General features: G+C 36.4%; 1 protein-coding gene across 1 annotated transcript in view; it reads left to right on the forward strand.

The window, feature by feature from the left end:
* The window catches only part of LOC132238582 (sodium channel protein type 3 subunit alpha), a 113337-nt gene that overhangs the window by 84050 nt on the left and 6069 nt on the right, over window positions 1–23218 (forward strand). Inside the window, exons 19-26 of the mRNA XM_059704241.1 lie at window positions 3158–3278; window positions 4645–4799; window positions 5780–5953; window positions 16064–16186; window positions 18764–19036; window positions 19905–19958; window positions 20979–21116; window positions 22140–22244. Of these exons, the coding sequence (XP_059560224.1) occupies window positions 3158–3278; window positions 4645–4799; window positions 5780–5953; window positions 16064–16186; window positions 18764–19036; window positions 19905–19958; window positions 20979–21116; window positions 22140–22244 (1143 nt within the window). The remainder of the gene's footprint in view (window positions 1–3157; window positions 3279–4644; window positions 4800–5779; window positions 5954–16063; window positions 16187–18763; window positions 19037–19904; window positions 19959–20978; window positions 21117–22139; window positions 22245–23218) is intronic.

Genomic DNA, 23218 nt, shown 5'->3' on the forward strand with positions numbered 1-23218 from the left:
TAACCTACCAACTATGTTTGAAGCTTTGGTGCATGAGGGTCTACAGATCTCTGAACATTCCTTAAGGAGCTTTACAGATTGTAAGTTTAAAGAACTTATCCTTAGAATCAGAAAATTCCTGGATAACAGTGAAGCGATTCTCATTGTAAAATAGGTTTGAGAAGAGAAGGCATGCAGAATTTTTTCCTTTTCTGTTTTCAAAAAACATGTTATGTCTCACAATACCAAGCGGATAGAGGTGAACTAACTCACTGCTGAACCTCTTTACATTATGATTTTGAATGCATAGTCTCTAGAGCCATTTAGAAAATTAAAATTATGTGTATCCAAATATGTTAATCACATTCACCAACATTTATAATCCAAAGACAGCACCATAACAAAAATATGTATTGAGGTCAAAACTTAGTAAACAGTAGATCCAGTTGTCATTCAGATTAGCAGTTACTATTACTGGTGCTGTGAAGAGTTTGCTTTAAATAAGTATTTGTATTTAAATATAAGACATAATATAGAGCAGACAAATATTATGAAAAACAATAAACATCTTAGAGTCATATTAACAGTGCTAAAATGAGAAGTGAAGGGTGAGTATATTTTCAAAAGTTTTCAAATAGGAAAGTACATGTGTATTTATGTGGGTATATACATATATACTATTAATTTTTTTCTCAGATTTATTTATTGAGTGACTGAGTGTTTGCCAATATTTTAGAGAAACATTTTTGAAATATGTTTTTATCACTAAATATTAATTAAATAATTCCTATTTATGCAGAAAAATGTGTTTCCTAATACAATTAAATAAGCTCTGTTAAGACAATAATTATTTATCAAAATGGAGAGATGAAATTATCTAAATACTATAATTCTGTCTGTAAGAGAAACACAGCCCAGCTGGTGCCGCTCAGTGGCTGAGTGTTAAACTGTGATCCAGGAGGTCACAGTTTGGTTCCTAATCAGGTCACATGCCCAATTGTGGGCTTGATCCCTAGTAGTGGGTGTGCAGGGGGCAGCCAATTGATGATTCTCTCTCATCACTGCTGTTTCTATCTCTCTCTCTCTCCCTTCCTCTCTGAAATCAATAAAAATATATTTCCAAAAAAAAGAGTAACATAGAAATATAATTATTCATTTATTCACTCTTCATAAACTCAACAACGGTATTGTCTATTTTGTGCTTGGATTGTCTGGTATGTGCGTGTGTGTGTGTACATTTTGGTATACATGTTTTTGTATATGTACATAAATTATGATTTTATCTGTGGTAATTTAGATATATATAGATATATAGATATATAGATATATAGATATATAGATATATGAACATATTTGGTGAAAACAAACAAGTAAAATGGACTAACCATTCTATGAAATTTCGTGTGGAGAGATAATGCAAGAAATAAAGGCTTCATGGGAGATGGACCATGACCAGGCTCAAAATAAATCATTGAGCTTGGACTGGCCAAGAGGAAGAAGCATGAAACTTTTTATAAGTAAACTCAAAAAATATTTGTTTTTTTACTGGTTTTTGTATGCAGTTGTGATGTTATCATATTATGCAACTATGATATTCTTGCTAACACTCATTAAACATTATAGTGTCCAACCCATAAAACAGTGAAATTGGAAGGGGAGAGTTGTTGCCAAGTCTAAATAATTATCCAGCATTTTCTTCATAATACCAGAATCGGCTACAATTCTATCCAGCAATAGCTTTCCTGGGATTTTCTTAAAAGAATAATGATATTAAAAGAAAAGAAAAGTCCTCGAAGAAAATATGTCCACCTCTCCAAAAAATAGAGAATTTTAATGGTAAAATTCTTGTACTATAATGATCCTTTGAACCATCAGCCCAAAATGATGGTCTCGCTTCTCTTTGTAGCATAATCCAGGATAGGAGGTATTTCATTATAGAATTATATTTTGACTTAATTTTCATAATCTATTTAGTTGCACTTGGTTAACTTCACCCTCAAAGTAACATCACAAAAAGTATCATCTGGATACTACTCTTCAATTAGGTTGCATTATAGCATATCAAACTATATTTGCATTATGATTTCAGTAAATCAAGAATTTTGAATCAAATTTTCTCCTGCGCTTAGGAAGACATTTAGGCATATTTTAGTCACACATTAACTCTTTCAGAAGGCTAGGGCAGGGTGACCCTTCCATTCAGCTACTAAAGCTAATGGAGGCTTTGAAATCATTAAGATGACCATGCACCATTCTTTCATTCTGAAAGCTTTACATTGCCTAGGTTTTGCTGTATGTCATGTCTTTGCATCAGTTTTCATAAAATGTTGCACATCCATAATGTCTTCCAAAGTGACCTCAGAGTACTTATTAGATATTTATTATTGTAACATTAAAGTGGTTCTTGCTAGCCACGTAGCATGTCACAGTGATTTATTTAATGGAAAGATCCACAGCCTGATCACATGTTGAATTAAGAATGTGCTCCTAATAAGTCAAAACAAATTCTGAACAATGTCATTTATGAAGAAATTCCCATTTAGAAATCTTTAGCAAATATTAAACAGAAGAGAGAGAAAGAGAGATCATTTTTCTGCTAGTAAAGAAGTAAAGTAAGAAGAAGATTATGTAAGTCAGAGAAAAATATAGCTCGAAATTGAAGTATAATGACTTTGACTAATGTTAATGAGCCATCCTTCCTTTCTAAAATTACAGAAACATGGACAGTAGTACAGACAACTGGTAATGTTCTTTGCCCTCTGAAAATTTCCATTGGAAGAGGTGGAAATTAGAATTTGACTTGATACATTTTAATTAATAAAATCGGTAGTGGATGCCAAACTTTTATCAAACTATTCTTGAGTTGGCCTGAGTATCGATGAATTAAATGCTTTTCAATGTGGCATCATATGTAGAGATCATAAAACTAGTTAACCGGTATAACCCATCTTTCCCAGTCACCCGCATTGAATGCTGTCTAAACTTTATTTTCCCTGAAGTCAGTCAGCAGTTACATTGTTTTGCATAGGACTTTAATTATGTTAAATTATTAGTACATAATCATCAGGAATGTTAATGGAGTCAAATGCCATTTTTTTCACACTATGACAGAGCATTTCCAAATTAACTAATAAAAGGGGAGCGAAATCACATCTTTGCAATGGGCTTTTGTTTCCAGAAATTAAATGGAACCAGCTCCTCTGAAGGAAGCACCGTTGATGTTGCCCCTCCCCGAGAAGGTGAGCAAGCCGAGGTGGAACCTGAAGAAGACCTGAAGCCAGAAGCGTGCTTTACTGACGGTAAGCCAGCTCCAATGCGGTTCAATGTAACCCCCTTTCCTGGCAGACACCGAATATTCCTCCCTGGACAGAAATATTCCAAAGAAATGAAGGCACGCTTATCCTTGCTTTCCTCTTTTCTTCCAAAAAGTTAATTTATCTGTATTTCCGGATTGTATTATAGCAGTGGCCACGCCTGTGCAATTAAGATGATTTGACGTGTCTTTTTTTTTTCCCCCTCCAGAATATGGAAAAGTTAACCTTATGAGATAAATGGCATTCTGGAATGTCATCTCACTGATACAGCAATGCCTTCAGACTCCACTGTTAGTGTGGTGATTGGATTTATAGCTGCTGTAATTACACCCCATTCCGCCCTGGCCGGGTTAGCTAAGTGGATAGAGCAACCCGGGTTTGATTCCAGTCAAGGGCATGTATCTTGGTTGCAGGCTCCTCCCCGGCCTGGGCCCTGGTAGGGGCTCATGCAAGAGGCAACCAATTGATGTGTTTCTCTCACATCGATGTTTCTCTCTGTCTTTCCCTCTCTCTCCCACTCTCCCTAAAAATCAATGGAAAAATGTCCTTGGGTGAGGATTAACAAAAGAAAGAAAGAAATTTAATTAGACCCCATCCCTTACAGTTTCAAATGTGCTTAATTTGTGCTGTGACCAGAGCTGTTAGGGGCTGTAGCTGTGTTGTAGAGCTTTGTCAGGAAGAAGAATAGTTGTTCTCACAGCAACCACTACAGCAATCTTGCTTATAAATCAATAGAGATTTGCTGATTCAGTGTGATTGAATTAAATCTGATGAGGAGAAGCTCAGAGAGTTAGAGCAGAAGAGTAGATGGAAGTTAGAAATACAGTAACATGAAAGCAAAGAGGGGGAAGACAAAGGAATAGAGATACTGACTGACAAGATGAGTCATAGGTGTGACTAAGAAAAGCACTGAGGCTGAAAATAAATTAGCTTGGAAAAACTGACAGTGGCCAATACTGGGGAACACATAGGGATTTTCTGTGCATGAAAAAAAGGGAAATGAAAATCCAGGATCGCATCAAAAAAGGAATAAGCAATTTGAACATGTAGTTTTTCCCTAATCCTGACAAGTGCTATTTTCATCAATGGCCTTGAGGCAGAGAGATCCTAACTAGTGTTAAAGAACGAACCCATTTATACTTACGCAACTTTCGGTAAAGTAATTCCTTGAATTCTAGGAATTGATGATTCATTATACTGGAGGGGTGCTGAAGATAACTAGGTAATGAAGTAACCAGTTACCCTATAAAATGATGATTTAAGACTGAGATGGGAGTAACAAAATTTATTTTTTCCTAATTAAAAGTAAAATTTATTTTCCTAACTTATTTCATTTACTCTTATCTTTTAGGATGTATTAAAAAGTTTCCATTCTGTCAAGTAAGTACAGAAGAAGGCAAAGGCAAGGTCTGGTGGAATCTTCGGAAAACCTGCTACAGCATTGTTGAACACAACTGGTTTGAGACTTTCATTGTCTTCATGATCCTCCTTAGTAGTGGTGCTTTGGTAAGTCAAATGCATGTTGGCAAGAATCAGGTCTTAGTAAAATAGCTTATTCTCCGAAAACACCAAAAGCATACACTGAGTTTAAAAAACAAATGAGCCCTAGCCGGAGTGGCTCAGTGATTGAGAGTCTACCAATGAACCAGGAAGTCACTATTCAATTCCTTATCAGGGCATGTGACTGGGTTATGAACTCAGTCCCCCAATGGAGGGCGTGCAGGAGGTAGCCAATCTATGATTCTCTCTCATCATTGAGTTTCTATCTCTCTCTCCCTCTCCCTTTCTCTCTGAAGTCAATAAAAATTTTAAAATTTTTTCAAAAAGCAAGTGAGATATACCTGTGCCTTGCAGAGCTTGGCATCTAGGGTTTAACTTTGCAAAATTCAGTACAGAATAAATCAGGACCATGACGAGCCAGATGGACTTTCTCATCTGGTGTTTATCTAACAGATGTTCTCCTCACTGAGAAAACCATTTCCAGAGACATTCTGTAACTATGCTACCTTCCATATCAAATACCATCCACTTGTCCCTAAAACTCATATTAACACTTAGGGAATAAAAACTGTATCTTGATTTATTTATGTCTAATCAATTTATTCTTTCAAAATAAACCAGGTCCTTCAGGGAAACATTCAAGGTCGTGTTGGAATAAGTCAAGTCTTCCCCTCATTAACAAAACTTCTAATTATTTTTCTCAGTGTATATTACTTCTCTAAAAGCATGTCTTTGTAGCAGTAATTGAAATAGAGATTTGGTATGAAAGCAAGGAAGAAAGCACATACTAAATCAGTAAAGATATTGACGTTCATTTGACCACATTTTCCATTAGTTTTAGTTTTTAAATTTTGCCTGATATCCAATGTTTGTCTGATATTAGCTAATACTTATCAAATTATTGCTGTGTGGCCAGTATCATACTAAGTGATTTTATCAAATATATGGGGAAGGCAAGCCATTCAAATAAAATTCTTCATTCACAGGCGTTTGAGGATATATACATTGAACAACGAAAGACTATCAAAACCATGCTCGAATATGCTGACAAAGTCTTCACTTATATATTCATCCTGGAGATGCTTCTCAAATGGGTAGCTTATGGATTTCAAACATATTTCACAAATGCCTGGTGCTGGCTAGATTTCTTAATTGTTGATGTAAGTATACTGATTAATTTTTAGAAAATGATTTCTTAAGTAGCAAGTTTGACATTTCATATATATCTATAACTAAAAGCTTGACTTTTGAGAACTTAGTTTCACTAATCCTGACACAATTATGCCGTTACCTTTTAAAATATGTATAATAGATACAAAAATTAGAAAAGTCTCATGGAAAACAGAAGTCCTAGAAATGTGGACAGTGGTAACAGAAAATACAGAAATATGTTCCATGCCACAAGAAGACAGCTCTTCTTTTTCTGAAAGGTTAGGACCTCAAATTCAGGAATAGCTAAAAAAATTTCTGCTAATTGACAGATCTAAGCATTTATCTTATTAACAGTTAAATTAAAGTAAGTTCAAGGAAGTAAAATCAAGACAAGCTTTGGGGGCAGGCATTGTGAGAACTACCTCTTACACTTACTAGGGAACATGTTATTAAATAATGTTAAAATAAACTATACTGTATTCATTCAGTCACATACCCACAGAGACAGTGAAATGCATTTCTAGTCTTAAACCAGTAGTTATATAGCCCAGTAGTAATCAAATATTTAGCATACAAAGAGTTAGGTGTAGGAGTCCTGCTCTAAACTGATTGCCCTGGGGTGAGTAGTCATAGGAGTGTTGGCAGTAGTGGAATCTGTTTAACTTTCAGTCTATTTTTTTTATTATTTTTATTTTAAGCAATGTAGTGGCACTGGGACAAAACGATAGTTACCTGGTGTTTTATAGTCTGTGATATTCCATTGCACAAGGCTTCACAGCCTCCCAGCAAGTACCTCTAGCTGTTTCATAGCAATCATAAAGCACTTTATTTTTAGCTCTAACACTTGGCACTATAAATCAATGATTGTCATATGTGTGCATTCATTCTTTTTATCATTTTTGACAAGTATGGGCTTATCTAAATTCTACTTTCCTTTCTCTCACACATACATACTCATAATTCTATAACCAAAATGTGTTTAACCCTTTGAGTTGAAAAGAAATCTGCTGCTGAGTCACTTTTAATAGACCAGAAATAACTTCCAATTTCCATGGCTGGTCTTTAATGATTAATAGAGATGAATCTCAATATTGTCCCGAAAAGTTATCCATCAAAGTTAAGTTTAATATTCTCATATTCTGCAGCTGGAATGGACCTTAAAGAATATCCAGCCTTTATTCTAGATAGTTTTCTGAAGAGTTTTTTTCTAAACTGAAGCCTCAGTTTAAAGAATTTTTCTAAAATAACACAACTTAGTAACAAAGCTGAGATTAGTGTCCAAATTTCCTAATTCTAAATTCAGTGTTCCTTACCTGCCCCCACTCCCAGATTTCATATCTAACTGGTACAAATGTAATATTTTTTTCAGACTGTGCTTGGGATTTAGCATTTATAATCTCTAGCTTCTCCCTGAAATGATTAAACACTAAATATATTTAAGAATCTTCTCTGGTTCAAAAAGATTTTGCCATGTATTAAGATAATCCACAAATGTGATAGAACTCCAGAAAACTCTGAAGTTTACTGAATATTTACATTTACTGAAAAAATGTACATTCACTGAAATACTTATTACATTGCATTTGTAGTATTTCCATGTATTTTCCTCATGCAGAAGACATGAATACCATGCAAAAATCTCTCAAGAGCAGGGATATTGTACCATCTTTGTATCCTTAACCACTTTAGGTAAATGGTTATTCAGGTGTCTATTAAGTAATGTCAAAAATGAATAAATTAATGAAAAAGAATGGTTCCCCAAAAATTACTTCCCTTTTGGTGGGACTGAATTAGTAGATTAGAACTGGGTACTTAAAGCCTTCTGTCGTTGGGAAAATTATATTATCTTAAATGGGTCTATTTTCTTCTTTCTCCTAAAGCAGGAACTGAAATATATGAATTACTGTAATCTCAGATAACTATTTTTTCTCAGACCACGAGGCTAATGTAAATGTAGAGTTAAAACAGTTTTTGAAAGTATAAGTAAAATATATGTAAAAGGGGTTCACAATCCATCAGGTATTTTTGCAGTAACAAAACTAAACAGCTATAGAATTTTTTTAAAAAAAAATCTGAGGTATAAATGAAGTATGTCATACCTGACGGAATATACTTTCAAACGTTGAAAAATTTACTTATGTAAAAAATGTACTCTATTTTATTCCTTACCTAAAATTTTAGTGAGCTACCTGTCCAGCCTCAAAACATTCATTCAAATATTCTGAGCACTTTATTATTGTAGATAAGGGAGAGATAAATAAGATAGATTAAACTTGAGCTTTCACGCTAATATCTTTTTTGCTGATCTGACAGGTGTAATTTTGATTCATTCATAATGTATGGCTATTGTTGTGTTGGCTGTTGTCATTATTTTGACAACTTGTGGGAAAAGAGGTCAGTGCCCATAAATAGTCAGGTATTGTTTTTTAAAAATTCTTGTGGCATCTTGGTTGAAAGTCACTGTTCTATGGGAGTATAGAACAGGTAGTAGAGATATAAACAAATAAACTCTAAAAATAAGTTAATAGATTGTGATTGCTGCTATTAAATAACGCAGGATAATAGGATAGAGAATTACTACAAAGTGAGGAACAGGAGAGTATTAGCTAGACTGTCTAGGGAAGGTGTTTTTGCAAAGGTAAATGATGAGGTAGGGTATCTTAGGCCACTTGGGCTGCTGTGACAGAATACGATAGGCTAAGTGACTTTAAACAACATAAACTTCCCAGTCCCAGATCCAGGCACTGGCAGATTCAGTCACTGGGGTGAGTCTGCTTCATGGCTCCTAGAAGGCTTTCTTCTTGCTGTGACCTCACATGGCTGAAGGAACAAAGGAGATCTCTGAGGTCTTCTTTGTACGGGCACTAATCCCCTTCATGAGGGCTCTGCCCTTACGGCCTGATCACCTCCCAAGGGTTCCCACCTCCAAATTTTATTACATTGGGGATTAGGTTTCAACATATCAATTTGGGAGTAGACACAAACATTCAGTCTGTAATAACGGGCCAGTCATTCAAAGGCCAATCTGAAGGTCCTGGAATGAGTGTGAGCAGAGGACACCCAAGAAACAGAAAGAAAACTACTGTGCTTGTGTGTGAGGGAACATGGGTAAGAATGATAGAAACTGACTTAAGAAAGGTACCTAAAGGCCATGCAAGAAGTTGTGTGTTTTTATTGTAATTTATTATATATTGTGTATATTAAGTAATTTCATATGTATTAATTATAGTTACAATGGGAAGCTCAGGGAGGGGTGTGTGTAGGGATCTGATGTATAGTTTCAAAATGATCATATCTTGATGGGGAAAGAATGGCAGAGTCAAAACAGGGAGACCAACTAGAGAACTGTATTGATAATCTAGGAAAGAGAAGATTGTGTCAGACTGAGGTGATGAGACTGAATGATGGACTGGATGTGTGGTGTGAAGAAAAGGGAGGCTTCTACAAATAGATTTTCTTTCAACCCAGGGTTGAACAAACAGGTAGAGAATGAAGCCATTAACTGGAATGGGGAAGATCAAAACACATTTGACCAGGCGAGCAGATGGTAGGTGGGAGAGGAATGTACTAAGTTTGAGATGCCAATTAGACATTTAAGAATATATGTGGACTTTTCTATAAGTCTTGAACTCTAGAGAGAAGCCAGGACCTGGTTATGAATTTAGGAGTCATTGGGTTATAAATGGCATTTGAAGCCCTGAACCTGGATTAGACAGAGAATGTACTAATTACGAGCCTTTCCTAATAGTAATTAAAACTAATAACCCTAATTTAATGCTTACTGTGTGCAGTTGCTACTAAAAGCACTTTATATATATACTCATTTAATCTTAAAAACTGTATGAGTTAGAAATCATAATCACTCTCGTTTTGCAGATGGGGAAACTGAGACAAAGAAAAGTCGTTGTTACTTGCCTAAGTAAATATAGCTAATAAGAGGCTAAGATGAATTTTGTACTCAAATAGTCTGACTGTGCTCCCAACCCCTACATTATAAAACTTATTATCAGTATCTCTTTTGAGTTATAAATTATTTTTTAATCCTCTTAACACTCATGCGATGTAAGCCTTATTATCACTATTTTGCTACTGAGAAAATGAGGTTTGGAGAGGTCATACATCCAGTAAGTGGCAGAGCAACCTCTCTCTAGCACTGTGCTCTTTGCCCCATATTTGCCGTAGTGCACACACCTATTTGAAATGTGGTGTTGCGCTAGTCCAAGAGTTCCTACACTGAACTCCATGGTGGAATGGCAACAATTGCTAATATGAACACACCTGCCTTGTTCAGCTGGGGCTTTTGTGACGAGAATTACGTTAAATTAAAAGAACTTCCAAAGGAACTGAATAACATAAGTTATTGTCATTTCATGTCAATTTCTGATCTCTCTGCAGACAAACTTTCATGTAAACAGTTTAGTATGTGCTTTAGCTTTTGCTATAAATGTCTCCTAGTAGGGATAATTCGCTTTGTTCCTTTTTTGGGAAGGATGCAATTCTCTTTTAGCATCATCGATTTATTAATAAGAAAACTTTCTCACTGCCCATGGTTAATCGATTATCCTATTAACAGTATAAAATTCTGTATTTCTTTTTTTTTATTATTGCTTAAAGTATTACAAAGGGTATTACATATGTGTCCATTTTTTCCTCCCGCCCTAGACAGTCCCCTAGCCTCCCCTATCCCCCGGTGTCTTATGTCCATTGGTTATGCTTATATGCATGCATACAAGTCCTTTGGTTGATTTCTTACCCCCCTCCCTCCTGCACCCCCACCTTCCCCGGCCTTCCCGCTGCAGTTTGACAATCTGTTTGAGGCAGCTCTGCCTCTGTATCTATTATTGTTCAAAAGTTTATAATGGTCTCTATTATCCATGAATGAGTGAGATCATGTGGTATTTTTCCTTCATTGACTGGCTTATTTCACTTAGCATAATGCTCTCCAGTTCCATCCATGCCATTGCAAATGGTAAGAGTTCCTTCCTTTTTAGAGCAGCATAGTATTCCATCGTGTAGATGTACCACAGTTTTCTAATCCATTCATCTACTGATGGGCACTTAGGCTGTTTCCAGATCTTAGCTATGGTGAATTGTGCTGCTATGAACATAGGGGTGCATATATCCTTTCTGATTGGTGTTTCTGGTTTCTTGGGATATATTCCTAGAAGTGGGATCACAGGGTCAAATGGGAGTTCCATTTTCAGTTTTTTGAGGAAACTCCATACTGTCTTCCATAGTGGCTGCACCAGTCTGCATTCCCACCAGCAGTGCACAAGTGTTCCTTTTTCTCCACATCCTCTCCAGCACTTGTCGTTTGTTGATTTGTTGATGATAGCCAGTCTGACAGGTGTGAGATAGTACCTCACTGTTGTTTTAATTTGCATCTCTCGGATGATTAGTGACTTTGAGCATGTTTTCATATGTCTCTTGGCTTTCTGAATGTCCTCTTTTGAAAGGTGTCTATTTAGGTCCTTTGCCCATTTTTTGATTGGATTGTTTATCTTCCTTTTGTTAAGTTGTATGAGTTCCCTATAAATTTTGGAGATTAGGCCCTTATCAGATATGTCATTGGCAAATATGTTTTCCCAAACAGTGGGTTTTCTCGTTGTTTTGTTGATGGTTTCTTTTGCTGTGAAGAAGCTTTTTATTTTGATGTAGTCCCATTTGTTCATTTTCTCTTTCGTTTCAAGTGCCCTAGGAGCTGTATCAGTGAAGAAATTGCTTCGGCATATGTCTGAGATTTTGTTGCCTTTGGATTCTTCTAGAATTTTTATGGTTTCCTGTCGTACATTTAAGTCCTTTATCCATTTTGAGTTTATTTTTGTGTATGGTGTAAGTTGGTGGTCTAGTTTCATTTTCTTGCATATATCTGTCCAATTTTCCCAACACCATTTATTGAAGAGACTATCTTGGCTCCATTGTATGTTCTTGCCTCCTTTGTCAAATATTAATTGAGCATATTGTTTCGGGCCGATTTCTGGGCTCTCTATTCTATTCCATTGATCTATATGCCTATTCTTGTGCCAGTACCAGGCAGTTTTGAGAACAGTGGCTTTGTAATACATCTTGATATCTGGTATTGAGATCCCACCTACTTTGCTCTTTTTCAGGATTGCTGCAGCTATTCGGGGTCTTTTTTTATTCCAGATGAATTTTTGGAGAGTTCGTTCTAGATCTCTGAAGTATGCTGTTGGTATTTTAATGGGAAGTGCGTTGAATTTATAGATTGCTTTGGGTATAAAATTCTGTATTTCATTCTTTAAAATGTCATGACTTTTAGCACAAAGAGAGTTTAAGTCTTTAATTCTAGTCTTTCCTGAAACCACAACGCACCTTTCTAAATGCTTCCTAGATAATGCCTACTTTTACTCCTTCTGTATGAGTACATTCATTTTCTTTTCCCTCTATTCATGCATTTCTTCCTGAATTCCATGTTTAGTCTGATGGTGGTATATCCATAAAACTATACCCAATGTCATCTTCAACCTACCCTTCTCTATCACTCTTCATAACCAGACGATCAGCAAATTTTTCATGTTACCAAATAAAAAATAAATTGGGGACCTGGGTCCTCCCCTTTAGCACTAACACCATATGACTGACTGGACCAAGAAATGGCTTGCTAAATGTCCTCTGAACCTCCAGTCATAACCTCATAAAGTCTCTCTCCTAGAAAGGTCCCTCTTGCTAAGGGATATGATATCAGCTCATCATCTAGGATTCTAAATAGTGGCAGGAAAGGCAGGTAAAGGTTCCCTTATATAATATTAATAACAGCTAATCTTTGCCATAATTCATTTAATCTTCACAACAACCACTGAGGCATCTACTGTTATGATCCCAATTTTGTAGATGAGGAAAATCATTATGTAAAATGTCCAAAACAATTCCTATTTTCCCAGAAAAAAAAGGATTAAACCCAAGGATAGATACATAGTTACATACCCCATAAAAAGAAGTATTTTTCCAGTATTGTACTGATTAAGGATAATGTATCCGTAAGTAAAAATACTGTGATTTATCTTTCAGCATGAATACAGTATTATTTTGCTTTAACCATCTTGAAATTATTGAATTATAGAATTTCAGACAAGGAAGTAAACTTAGAAATGACCTGGTTCAAGGTGCTTGTTTTCTTTGTGTTTGTTCTTTTAAAAAAAGGAGTTAGTAATATTTAAATGAAATCCCCGGGGAACCCATGGGTCTGTGCGCCATCCAGCAGCCTACAGTAAAGCACCGCCAGAATTTGCTCATCTGTTCCCCAGGGGTGAACACTTATAGATTAACCCCAGCTTCCCACTGCCAAAAAAAAATTATAATGAAAAATAAATGGTATAATGACCAAAATATTTGCTTTTTATAGCTCGTGAGCATTGTGGATTTTCTAATCATGTACAAAGTTAAAGACAAATAAATAAACTGTGAAAGCCTAAGATGGAAGTAGAGGGATGTCAAAGGCAAAGAGGCGACTCCTGGCTTATAAACTCCCCTTACATAAAAATGAGCTCTCATTCCTGACTGATACTGCATAGGAACTGTCCTTTACTTCTCACAGACACTGGATATCCTTCCCTCCATTCTTGCCGTAAACCTTACCCATCCCCGTTGATCAAACCCCACCAGCTCCAGCATCCCTCACCTCCCTTCTTCATCAACAACCCTTTGCCAGCACCCCCATGGCAGCTTTGCACCTGGCCCTCACCAGTATCTGAGCCCCGTTTCAGCAGCTGCCTAGCATAAAGACAAAATGACTGTCCTGGGGTGGAAGAGAGGAGGTGTACACTAAGTGTCCTGAAGCTCCAGGTGCCCTTGCTCTAAGAAATATTGATTCAGTCCGCATGCTAGTTGAGCCTGATGGCGCTATTCATGAAAAACCCTCCATTTCATGATGTGTTGAAGAGGCCTTTTGTGGTCTCACGGGTCTCACAGTGTAGATTATTGTTTCTATGTTCTGACTTCTACTGCAGATACAGACTTTACTCTGTAAATTGTGAGGGTGCATTATTCCCGTCAGTTCTCCTGCAGAGCTGTAGAGAGGTGGATGAAGGGACTCGCTTTCCTGTGGAGACTTTCAACCAGTTCTGTTTTCAGCGCCCTCCATTACCTCCCTATTTGAGAGGAACTTGGTGCCTCCAGGTTCAGCTCCTTTTGAGAGGCCATTGAAACAACTTGACTTCTGCAGGCACTTGGGTTTCTGCCTGGCTGAGAAAGTAATCATTCTTGTACTCTCCAGAGTCCAGAATTTATTTGTATTGTATTAAATTTATTGTGGTGACGTTGGTTAATAAGATTATATAGGTTTCAAGTGCAAATATCTATGATACATAATCTGTATATTGCATTGTGTGCCCACCACCCAGAGTCACATCTTCTGTCACCATATATTTGGTCCCCTTTGCCCTTTATTACTTCCCCAGTCCCCTTCCCTCTGGTAACCACTATTTTGGTGTCTGTCTGAGTTTCAGTTTTATATCCCACATATGAGTGAAATCATATGGTTCTTAGCTTTTTCTGAATGACTTACTTAGCATGATATTCTCAAGGTCCATCGATGTTGCAAATGGCAGTACTTCATTTTTTTCTTATCCAATTATTTATTGATGGATATATATTAAAATTGTATAGTTCAAGCCCGGCTGGTGTGGTTCAGTGGTTGAGCATTGACCTATGAACCAGGAGGTCACAGTTGAATTACCAGTCAGGACACATGACTGGGGTGTTGGCTCCATCTCCAGTAGGGGGCATGCAGGGGGCAGCCGACTGGTGATTCTCTCTCATCATTGATGTTTTTATCTCTCTCTCCCTCTCCCTTCCTCTCTGAAATCAATCAAAATTACATACACTTTTAAAAATTATATATTTCAAAATTACCTTAAAGAATATTAAGGTTTTCACAATAGTTAACTCAATAAAGTGAGTTTTTGCGTTACACAAAATGACATGAGGCCCATTAAAATAAAGGCAATTCAATAATTCCCAGCTTCCCCAGCAACACACCCAGCCACTCAGTCCAGTGTCGGGTGGTTATATGTCAGTGGTGCCTCCTAGCCTTTGAACCCACAACTTCCTAACCTGCCAGTACCTTTGGGTTCTGGCTATTACCATCTTCTTTTCCATTCAAAGCACGAACCTCCTTACTTTAGGGTTTTGAAAAATCTGCAGCCATTTACCTTTAAATAAAAGACTGCGTTGGGAGGGTGGAGGAAGTCTTCAGTAAGAAGCTCCAGAAATAAAAAGAGGTTGTTAAAGCCTCCTGAGGCAAAGGAACCCAGAATATAGAAGGCTGCGTGTTCTCTAATAACCTTCCCATCTTTCCAGTCCTCTGCGGCAGCAAACACTAGACAGAAATGAATAGCTCAATAAATTATCCTGCCACTAGTCAATTTTAATTTCAAGTCATTTATTTTCTGTTCAATTTTGTGAGATGTATGCTAAATTAAACAATGAGGGGACAGTGGCTCCAATTGTATCTGCCCTCAAAAGATTGTTGGTAGGTTCACTTATTATCCATTTCCAATAGCATCTTTCACAAGAAATTAAACCCTAACGCCCTTACGCCATCCAATGGATGCATTGACTTGATTACATGGCAAATGCCTCCACTATGCATAACGAAGATACTACATAAATTCAGGAGAGAAACATGGTTCCTAATCAATGATATTAAGCACAGATCTATGGAGGATATGGCTTTTATATCAAAGCCTGAATTATTAATGGTATACAGGGTGTCCTAAAAATGTATAGCTCAACTTTGACAATGAAATATATTTTAATAAACACTACCTTTAATACGTATTCAAAGTGTGTGTATACATTTTAGAAGAATGCCCTATATATATGCAGAAGTAAAACAAGGGCTCCATGGGCGAAATATCTAATCAGAGGAGTTTCCAAATGTTTATAAAAATGAGCAAGGACTCCGGTTTCACTGGTAAGGAAAGCAATAGTATGAGATGAGGCTGGCCATGTAAGATGATCCCACTATGTGAAAGATGAAAGCTGCCAAGATATGTCTGAAGTTTTATATGGTTGCCATTGAAGATCAGGCCATATTCGATGCCTTCAGCCAGCAGTTTATTTCTTGGGGGACTGATGAATAATTTTTCCTTTTGTAGGTTTCTTTGGTTAGCTTGGTCGCTACTGCACTCGGCTACTCAGAACTTGGTGCCATCAAATCCCTCCGGACACTAAGAGCTTTAAGACCTCTAAGAGCTTTATCCCGGTTTGAAGGCATGAGGGTAAGAAGGCCAAGAGCTCTCTGATGATTCATGTCAGAATTAAATGTAGGTTATGCTTTAGATACAGAGTGGGGGCACAGTGTCTTGAAATTTATTTAATGGAATTACAAAGTTTCAGAGCAGGAATGTTGGAGACCACCAAGCCGAGCCTGAAATCGAAACAAGCCTTCAGAAAACTGTGGCAGAAGGACGACTAGAGTCCGGGTCTTCTGACAGAAGTTCAAGGATGTTTCCACAAACCATTTATTTCTTTTCTTTGCTTGTACACACAGAAATGACTATTTACTACTGGCATTCATCCTAGGAGGGTTTTGTGGGGTTTTTTCCCTTCAATAGGTAGTCTGATTCCTCAAAAATTACGGGTGATGAATGAAAGGTAAAATGGTTTTTGTGTGCTTTTACTTTTTCAATTAACATCAGTAATAAAAATAGTTGTTAAGCAAGAAAACAGCACTAAATTGTAGCCTCTGACAAAATCTATATATCCAAAGAAAACAAAGTAAGGGGTTAGGATAATTAAAGATTGCAGGCAACCCCTGGGGTTTGCTTTATAGATCTCCCTTTTAAGTGAGCATTCTGAATGAGGTGCACTTTTTCTATAGCACTAGTATTCCCCTCTCCTGCTCTCCTCCTTAGTGTATGTTTTATGCATCTAAACATACAGTACACACTTGTATACACACCCACTTGCAACAAACTCAAAATACTACTTAGCACAGAGGCCAGCTTTGTTTAATCCAACTTATAAAAGCACATGGATATTGAATTTCTTCTGGGCCATAGGGCTTTTATGTTAGGAGGAAGTGTGGATACTAAAAGCACCTCAGCCTTGACTTTGAGATTCACTCTTGAGGGTGACTTAAACCACTCTCCAGACTTTTCAGATCATTGCAAGGAAAGAAATACTTGGTTTGTACATTAAAATTTTATTATACTGAGAGTTGATAATGAAAGTCACAAGATAATATTAATAAAATTACACAATTTCAGGTTCTTTTCACACCAATTTTTTACCATTACTGACATTATGTAAGCCCTCATCTGGTTGTATGGCTTCATATTAATAATTCATTTTTGAGGGGACATAGCAATTAAATGAAACAAAAAATATATATTTGCTTTAATCTGAGAAAAATACTCTGTCATTTTTAACTCAGTCATATGGCAAAATTAACATTCCAACTATAAAATATGGTAAAATATATAATGCATTTATTTGATGACAAGAGAATTTGTGGAGGTAATTTTACACAAATTTTAGTAACATAAAACCAGATTTCAGTATAATATATTTGACTTAATTTCTAAAGGAAATCAAATTCAAGTAGCATATGACAGTTTTGGATTCCAGGTTTTGATGTCAATTTAAAATTCTTTGGTGTTGATTTCTAAGATAATATTTATAATATCCTATATAATAAAAGACTAATATGCAAATCAACCAAATGGCAGAATGACCACTCACTATGACACGCACTGACCACCAGGGGGAAGATTCTCAACGCAGAAGCTGCCCCCTGGTGGTCAGTGCGATCCTACAAGGGGAGTGCTGCTCAGCCAGAAGCATTGCTCATGGCTGGCCATCACAGCGGCGATGGTGGGAGCCTCTCCCACATCTGCAGCAGCGCTAAGGATGTTCCACTGACAGCTTAGGCCCGACATCCCCCGAGAGATCCCGGACTGTGAGAGGGCGCAGACTGGATGGGGGGACTCCCTCCCCCAGTGCATGAATTTTGTGTACTAGGCCTCTAGTTTTTAAATAGTTTCACTTAGTGTAAATGCTTAAAAAATAGTCCATTATAAACCAGATTCTATTAAGAAAAGATACTGTTGATAGCCCTAGAGATTTCAAAATACATCTGAATCTCTTCTGAATTTAGTTAGAGGAAAGATGACTATGACTGAATTTCTCCTTAATGAAATAGGTCAGCCTGGTGAAGTGACATGTGCCACAAAGTGAACATTTAAGAGAGTTGGAATAATAATGATGGGGACAGATTCAGTACTTTCATGTCCAGAGATAAATTTCATCTCATCTCCTAATATATTTTTTAAATTGAATTTATCAATAGGAGAAAAAAAAAAGACTTTGCAAATTCCTAATCCTGTTTTTACATCCATGACAAGTTAACTTGTGTTGTGGATACAGATTTAATGCATCATTAATATTTGTTTATTTGTAAAAGGTTTAATCATATTTTCCAGTAATCAATCATCTATTAACACTTTTGAAAATTAAAATGTATTGCTGAATGATGATTATTTATTTTGTTGGTACTTAATGTATCTTTTTTCCTCTTTTTCCCCAGCATGCAAACATTTTCTGACTCCATCTGACTATATTAGATTTTGTTTATTTCTTTTCATGCTTTGACATATTGTTTTCCTTAAATCCTTTAGCTCTTTAGTTATGTTTGTTTTCCTTCATCAAATATGTCCTAGAAAATACTAGAAGAAACAACTTTTCCATCTAGCTTTTTATTTTATTTTCACACCCATTTCAGTATTAAATAAATGAAAGGAATGGTTTCCACTTTAATGATTCGTAAGCTGCCTTATCCTCATTTCTCCTTCTAGGTGGTTGTGAATGCTCTTATTGGAGCAATTCCCTCCATCATGAATGTGCTCTTGGTTTGTCTCATCTTCTGGCTGATCTTTAGCATCATGGGTGTGAATTTGTTTGCTGGCAAGTTCTACCATTGTGTTAACACAACAACGGGTAAGATGTTTGAAGTTAGTGAAGTCAACAACTTTAGCGATTGTCAGGCTCTTGGCAAGCAAGCTCGGTGGAAAAACGTGAAAGTAAACTTTGACAATGTTGGTGCTGGATATCTCGCATTGCTGCAAGTGGTAAGTGGCTGCTGCGTGAGTTTTGAAAACATTTTCAAATGTTTCAGTTAAGATCATTTCTCTGATGCTCTTTGTTTGAATGATTAATATCTAACAGTACAAAAGCAGTTGATGATAACACCTATACTACAAGCTTGACTTGACTATAAAGATGTTTTTCAATTATTTTATCATGTATTTTCCCCAGAGTTCAGCTTTTAGTGTGTTTTAATGTGATTTTATATTTCTGCTTCCTGTATTTCCTTATATTATGGAGCACTACTGTGCCATTAGCATTTCTAAGTTTTTGTAGCAATCATTACCAAAGGAGCAATCTTATGTATTAAAATAATAATGTATACTAGTATATTGAGTAATGAATTAAATGGATGGATTATTAGCCATATAGTTAATTATTCCAACATATCAATAGTATGGTTCTAATATATGTGAAAATGCAAACTTATGGAGTGAATTTAAAAATGAGTAATGTTTAATAATTTTGACTTAATTGACACTTTATTAACTAATCGATAATTACTTAATGAAAATGACTGAATTGTGTTTAAACATGTCACAAGTTTGAATCACAAAGCACACCTTAAGTATGAAAAGGATTTGAGATGGAGATGGGGTTTTATGAATCAAGCATCTAGTTAAATTTTAGCTTAAAAAAAAAAAAAAAAAAGAAAAACCTTCCAAGAGAAACAAAGAAAACAAGTCCCAGACTCAAAATAAAATCTTGTTCTACTTCAGTTTCATTTCTTCATTCAACTCCATAACATTGTACAAAAATTTATTTGTAATAACACTATCATGTTTTCATAAGGTAAAATGCATATTCTTGGATTAGGTTTTTATGCAGAATTTAAATATATGTTGTTTACAGGCCACATTTAAAGGCTGGATGGACATAATGTATGCAGCTGTTGATTCACGAGATGTAAGTGTCGCTTAAAAACTATTTATAGCTACTAGATATTTCATAGTGAACATCTGTGATAATTTAACTGAAAGGCCCAGAATTTTATATTAGACTAGAGGCCTGCTGCATGAATTCATGCATGGGTGGGGTCCATCTGGCCCTGATCAGGGCCCATTGGGCTGGGCCGGCAGGGCGGGGAGGACTGTGGGCAGCTGGCCGGCAGCCCCGCCCCCTGGTCGAACTCCTGGTCAATGGGACAATTTGCATATTAGCCTTTTATTATATAGGATATTATCAGATCATTTACAATCGTATGTAGAAATGACCTTTTTAAGACCATACACTTCAATGTAGATAATTTTTGGTTAATACATGTCTATTTTATGTATCTAAAATGAAAAGATATCTAACTTCCTAGATAAAAAAAAGATATCTAACTTCTTGGATCAAAAGGTGTAAAATTGATCCAGCAAATGAAACTGTTAAGATTAGAAAAGGTCTCTCCCTCTCCCTGGTAAATATGATAAACAACCCGGGTCTGGGAAACAACTTCCAAAAGTACCATGATAAAAGCAAGCAAGTTTCAAGGAAATTCAATTTTAAAAATAGGAATAAAAATAATTCCTCAGAGCATATCATTTATGCTGAATTTTCCTCTGAGAAGTTGATGTTCTGTTAGTAAAGCCGTATCTCCAAGAGCCAGCATTTCCATTTCCAAACCCAAATTGAAAATACTGCAAAAATATATATGACTAATAATAGGCTCAAAATGTTTGCCCTGTTTTTACCACTGTTACTTACTCTAAATAATATGTACAGATATGCCACAATGGGAAAACAGATGCAAGAACACTCATAAAAATTACAAACTTTCCTTATCCTTCATCACAACCATTTGAAAAAGAATTGTTTTTTCAAACTACTGTTTCAGGGCAAGACAAAAGTAGCTCTATATTAAGTAACAACACTCATCAAATTGTTATTCAGTTTAAGTATTTACTGTGTTTTTAAATATTTTATATTTTTAATATAATTTAGGTTAAACTGCAGCCTGTATATGAAGAAAATCTGTACATGTACTTATACTTTGTCATCTTTATCATCTTCGGGTCATTCTTCACTCTGAATCTGTTCATTGGTGTCATCATAGATAACTTCAACCAACAGAAAAAGAAGATAAGTATTCCTCAGCTCTCACCTCTCTCCATTCTGAGCTTTTCTCTGTTATATATGAACACTCACAGTTATGACAGACTTAGATCATTTTTATGTTATTTTTCATTCACTATATGGTCAGTTCAGGTGCAGAAGAATCCAGCTCTAGTCAGTGGATCCTCTCCAGGTGCATCCTCTGCAGATCTGCTAATAGGGTCTTCCTGACCCAAAAATATGGCCACTGCCTCAAAACATCCAGAGGGCTTCCAGTGTTTTATCCTTGCTTACGAAGCATTTCAGGGATGATCTCCACCCAGTTTTCCAGCCTCATTTTCTCCATAACATATTTTCTATATCCACTTCCCTAGTCCTCAGTCACTGCCCACCCACCATCAACACTACTATCATTTTCTACACTCATGGCTACATGGATTTTCTGCCCTTTTCTAAACAAGCCATGTTCTTCTACCTTCATGACTTTACGTAGACTATGTTCTCAGCCTGGACTTCTTTGCTTAGCAAACACTGAACCGCCTTTTAAGATCTAGCTTAAGGGTACTCTCCTATACAAAGCCCATTTCCGAGTCTTGGAATTTATTGTTATCCCTGCAGTGCCTGCAGTGCTTGTTTGTTGACACTGTGTCTTATATCTATGAAAGTCTGGTACCAGATACATTGTTTAGCACACAGGAGGTGCTCAAAAATTGTTGAATAAAGAAGTAAAACTGTCAACAGTGAAATGGTTTAAGAAAACGTTTTGTTCTTTCACGAAAATATATGAGACCTCTGATCCTCCTTCTAAACATATTATAATCAAATTAAGATCCTGTACTAATCATAGTTTTATGTGATTACAGGGTTTGCATAATATTTAAGTACTCAGAATTTCACATAAATGGGAAAAGCAGAAAAATCTGTATGAAGCAGGGTAATAATCTATTTAAAAATGGAGAGAGGATTAAAGGAAAGACCCAGACATATTTTTGTAAAAGTGCTGTTGTAACACATGTTGGGATTGTAACCAATTTTATTCTGTGTCTTTACTTTGGAGGTCAGGACATCTTTATGACAGAGGAACAAAAGAAATATTACAATGCAATGAAGAAACTTGGGTCCAAGAAACCTCAGAAACCCATACCTCGGCCTGCAGTAAGAATGACTCATCTTTAAAATTCCAAAGCCTGATTTCCATAGGATAAAACTGGGCAGTGCTCTGGATCAGAGCATAGTGTGTGATATCACCAATACATAATATGACCTGATTGTGAGGTCCATGTTGTGTAACACAATTCACAACTGCTACATTCGATAAGACACTCAATAAGAATTACTAAGTTCTTTAAAAAGGGGAAATGTTCTTTACAGTCTGTCAATTGAAAGTCTTCAACTAAAGGGTTCCAGGTAACTGCTTCCCACACAGGCTCAATGCCCCCACTGCTGCCAGGAATGCACTGGGATCCTGCTCCTGTGATCATGTTAAGGGTACCCTCTTGGCCTTTTAAGTAGATGGAGTTTTTCAGATTTCCCATCCCACACCCATGGCCTCCCTCTACGCTGCTTGTTCTCTTTATTCTTATGACTAAAAATATTCTTAACATTTTTAGCAAGGAACAGGTTGTCATCAAAATAGTTTGTTTCACAAAATACACACAACAAAAACATATTTGGAATGCATACTCTGGAGAGCTCCCTAATCACAGGAAGGCATGATAATGAGGTATCATGCTCACCGAACTGTCCTCTACCTCATCTATCCTCTCAGATGTGTAAGTAATAAGGAAACTGAGGCCCACAGAAGGTAAATATCACACCCCAAGTCATAAAGCTGTAATTGCTAGAACTGGGACTAGACAGGATCTCCTGAATCCTATAAATGGCTTCACTTCACCATATGTTTAAGAGTAGTTAGAGCTGGGTAGGAGATGGGAGGAGGAGGTGCAGGGTACACAAAAGGGCATGACCTGCTTTACTGAAGTTCATTTAAATATTTCAGTTAGAAGAGGTAGAATTAAATAGAAAATGACTGACATATTTTGTGGGAGAGAGAGATAGAAAAAAGATACTATCGGTCCTAAAGTATTGATAAATGAATTGGAGTATTGTACAAGTCTGTCTACATTAAC

This window comes from Myotis daubentonii, chromosome 7, assembly GCF_963259705.1.
Source record: "Myotis daubentonii chromosome 7, mMyoDau2.1, whole genome shotgun sequence".
NCBI classification, from domain to species: domain Eukaryota; kingdom Metazoa; phylum Chordata; class Mammalia; order Chiroptera; family Vespertilionidae; genus Myotis; species Myotis daubentonii.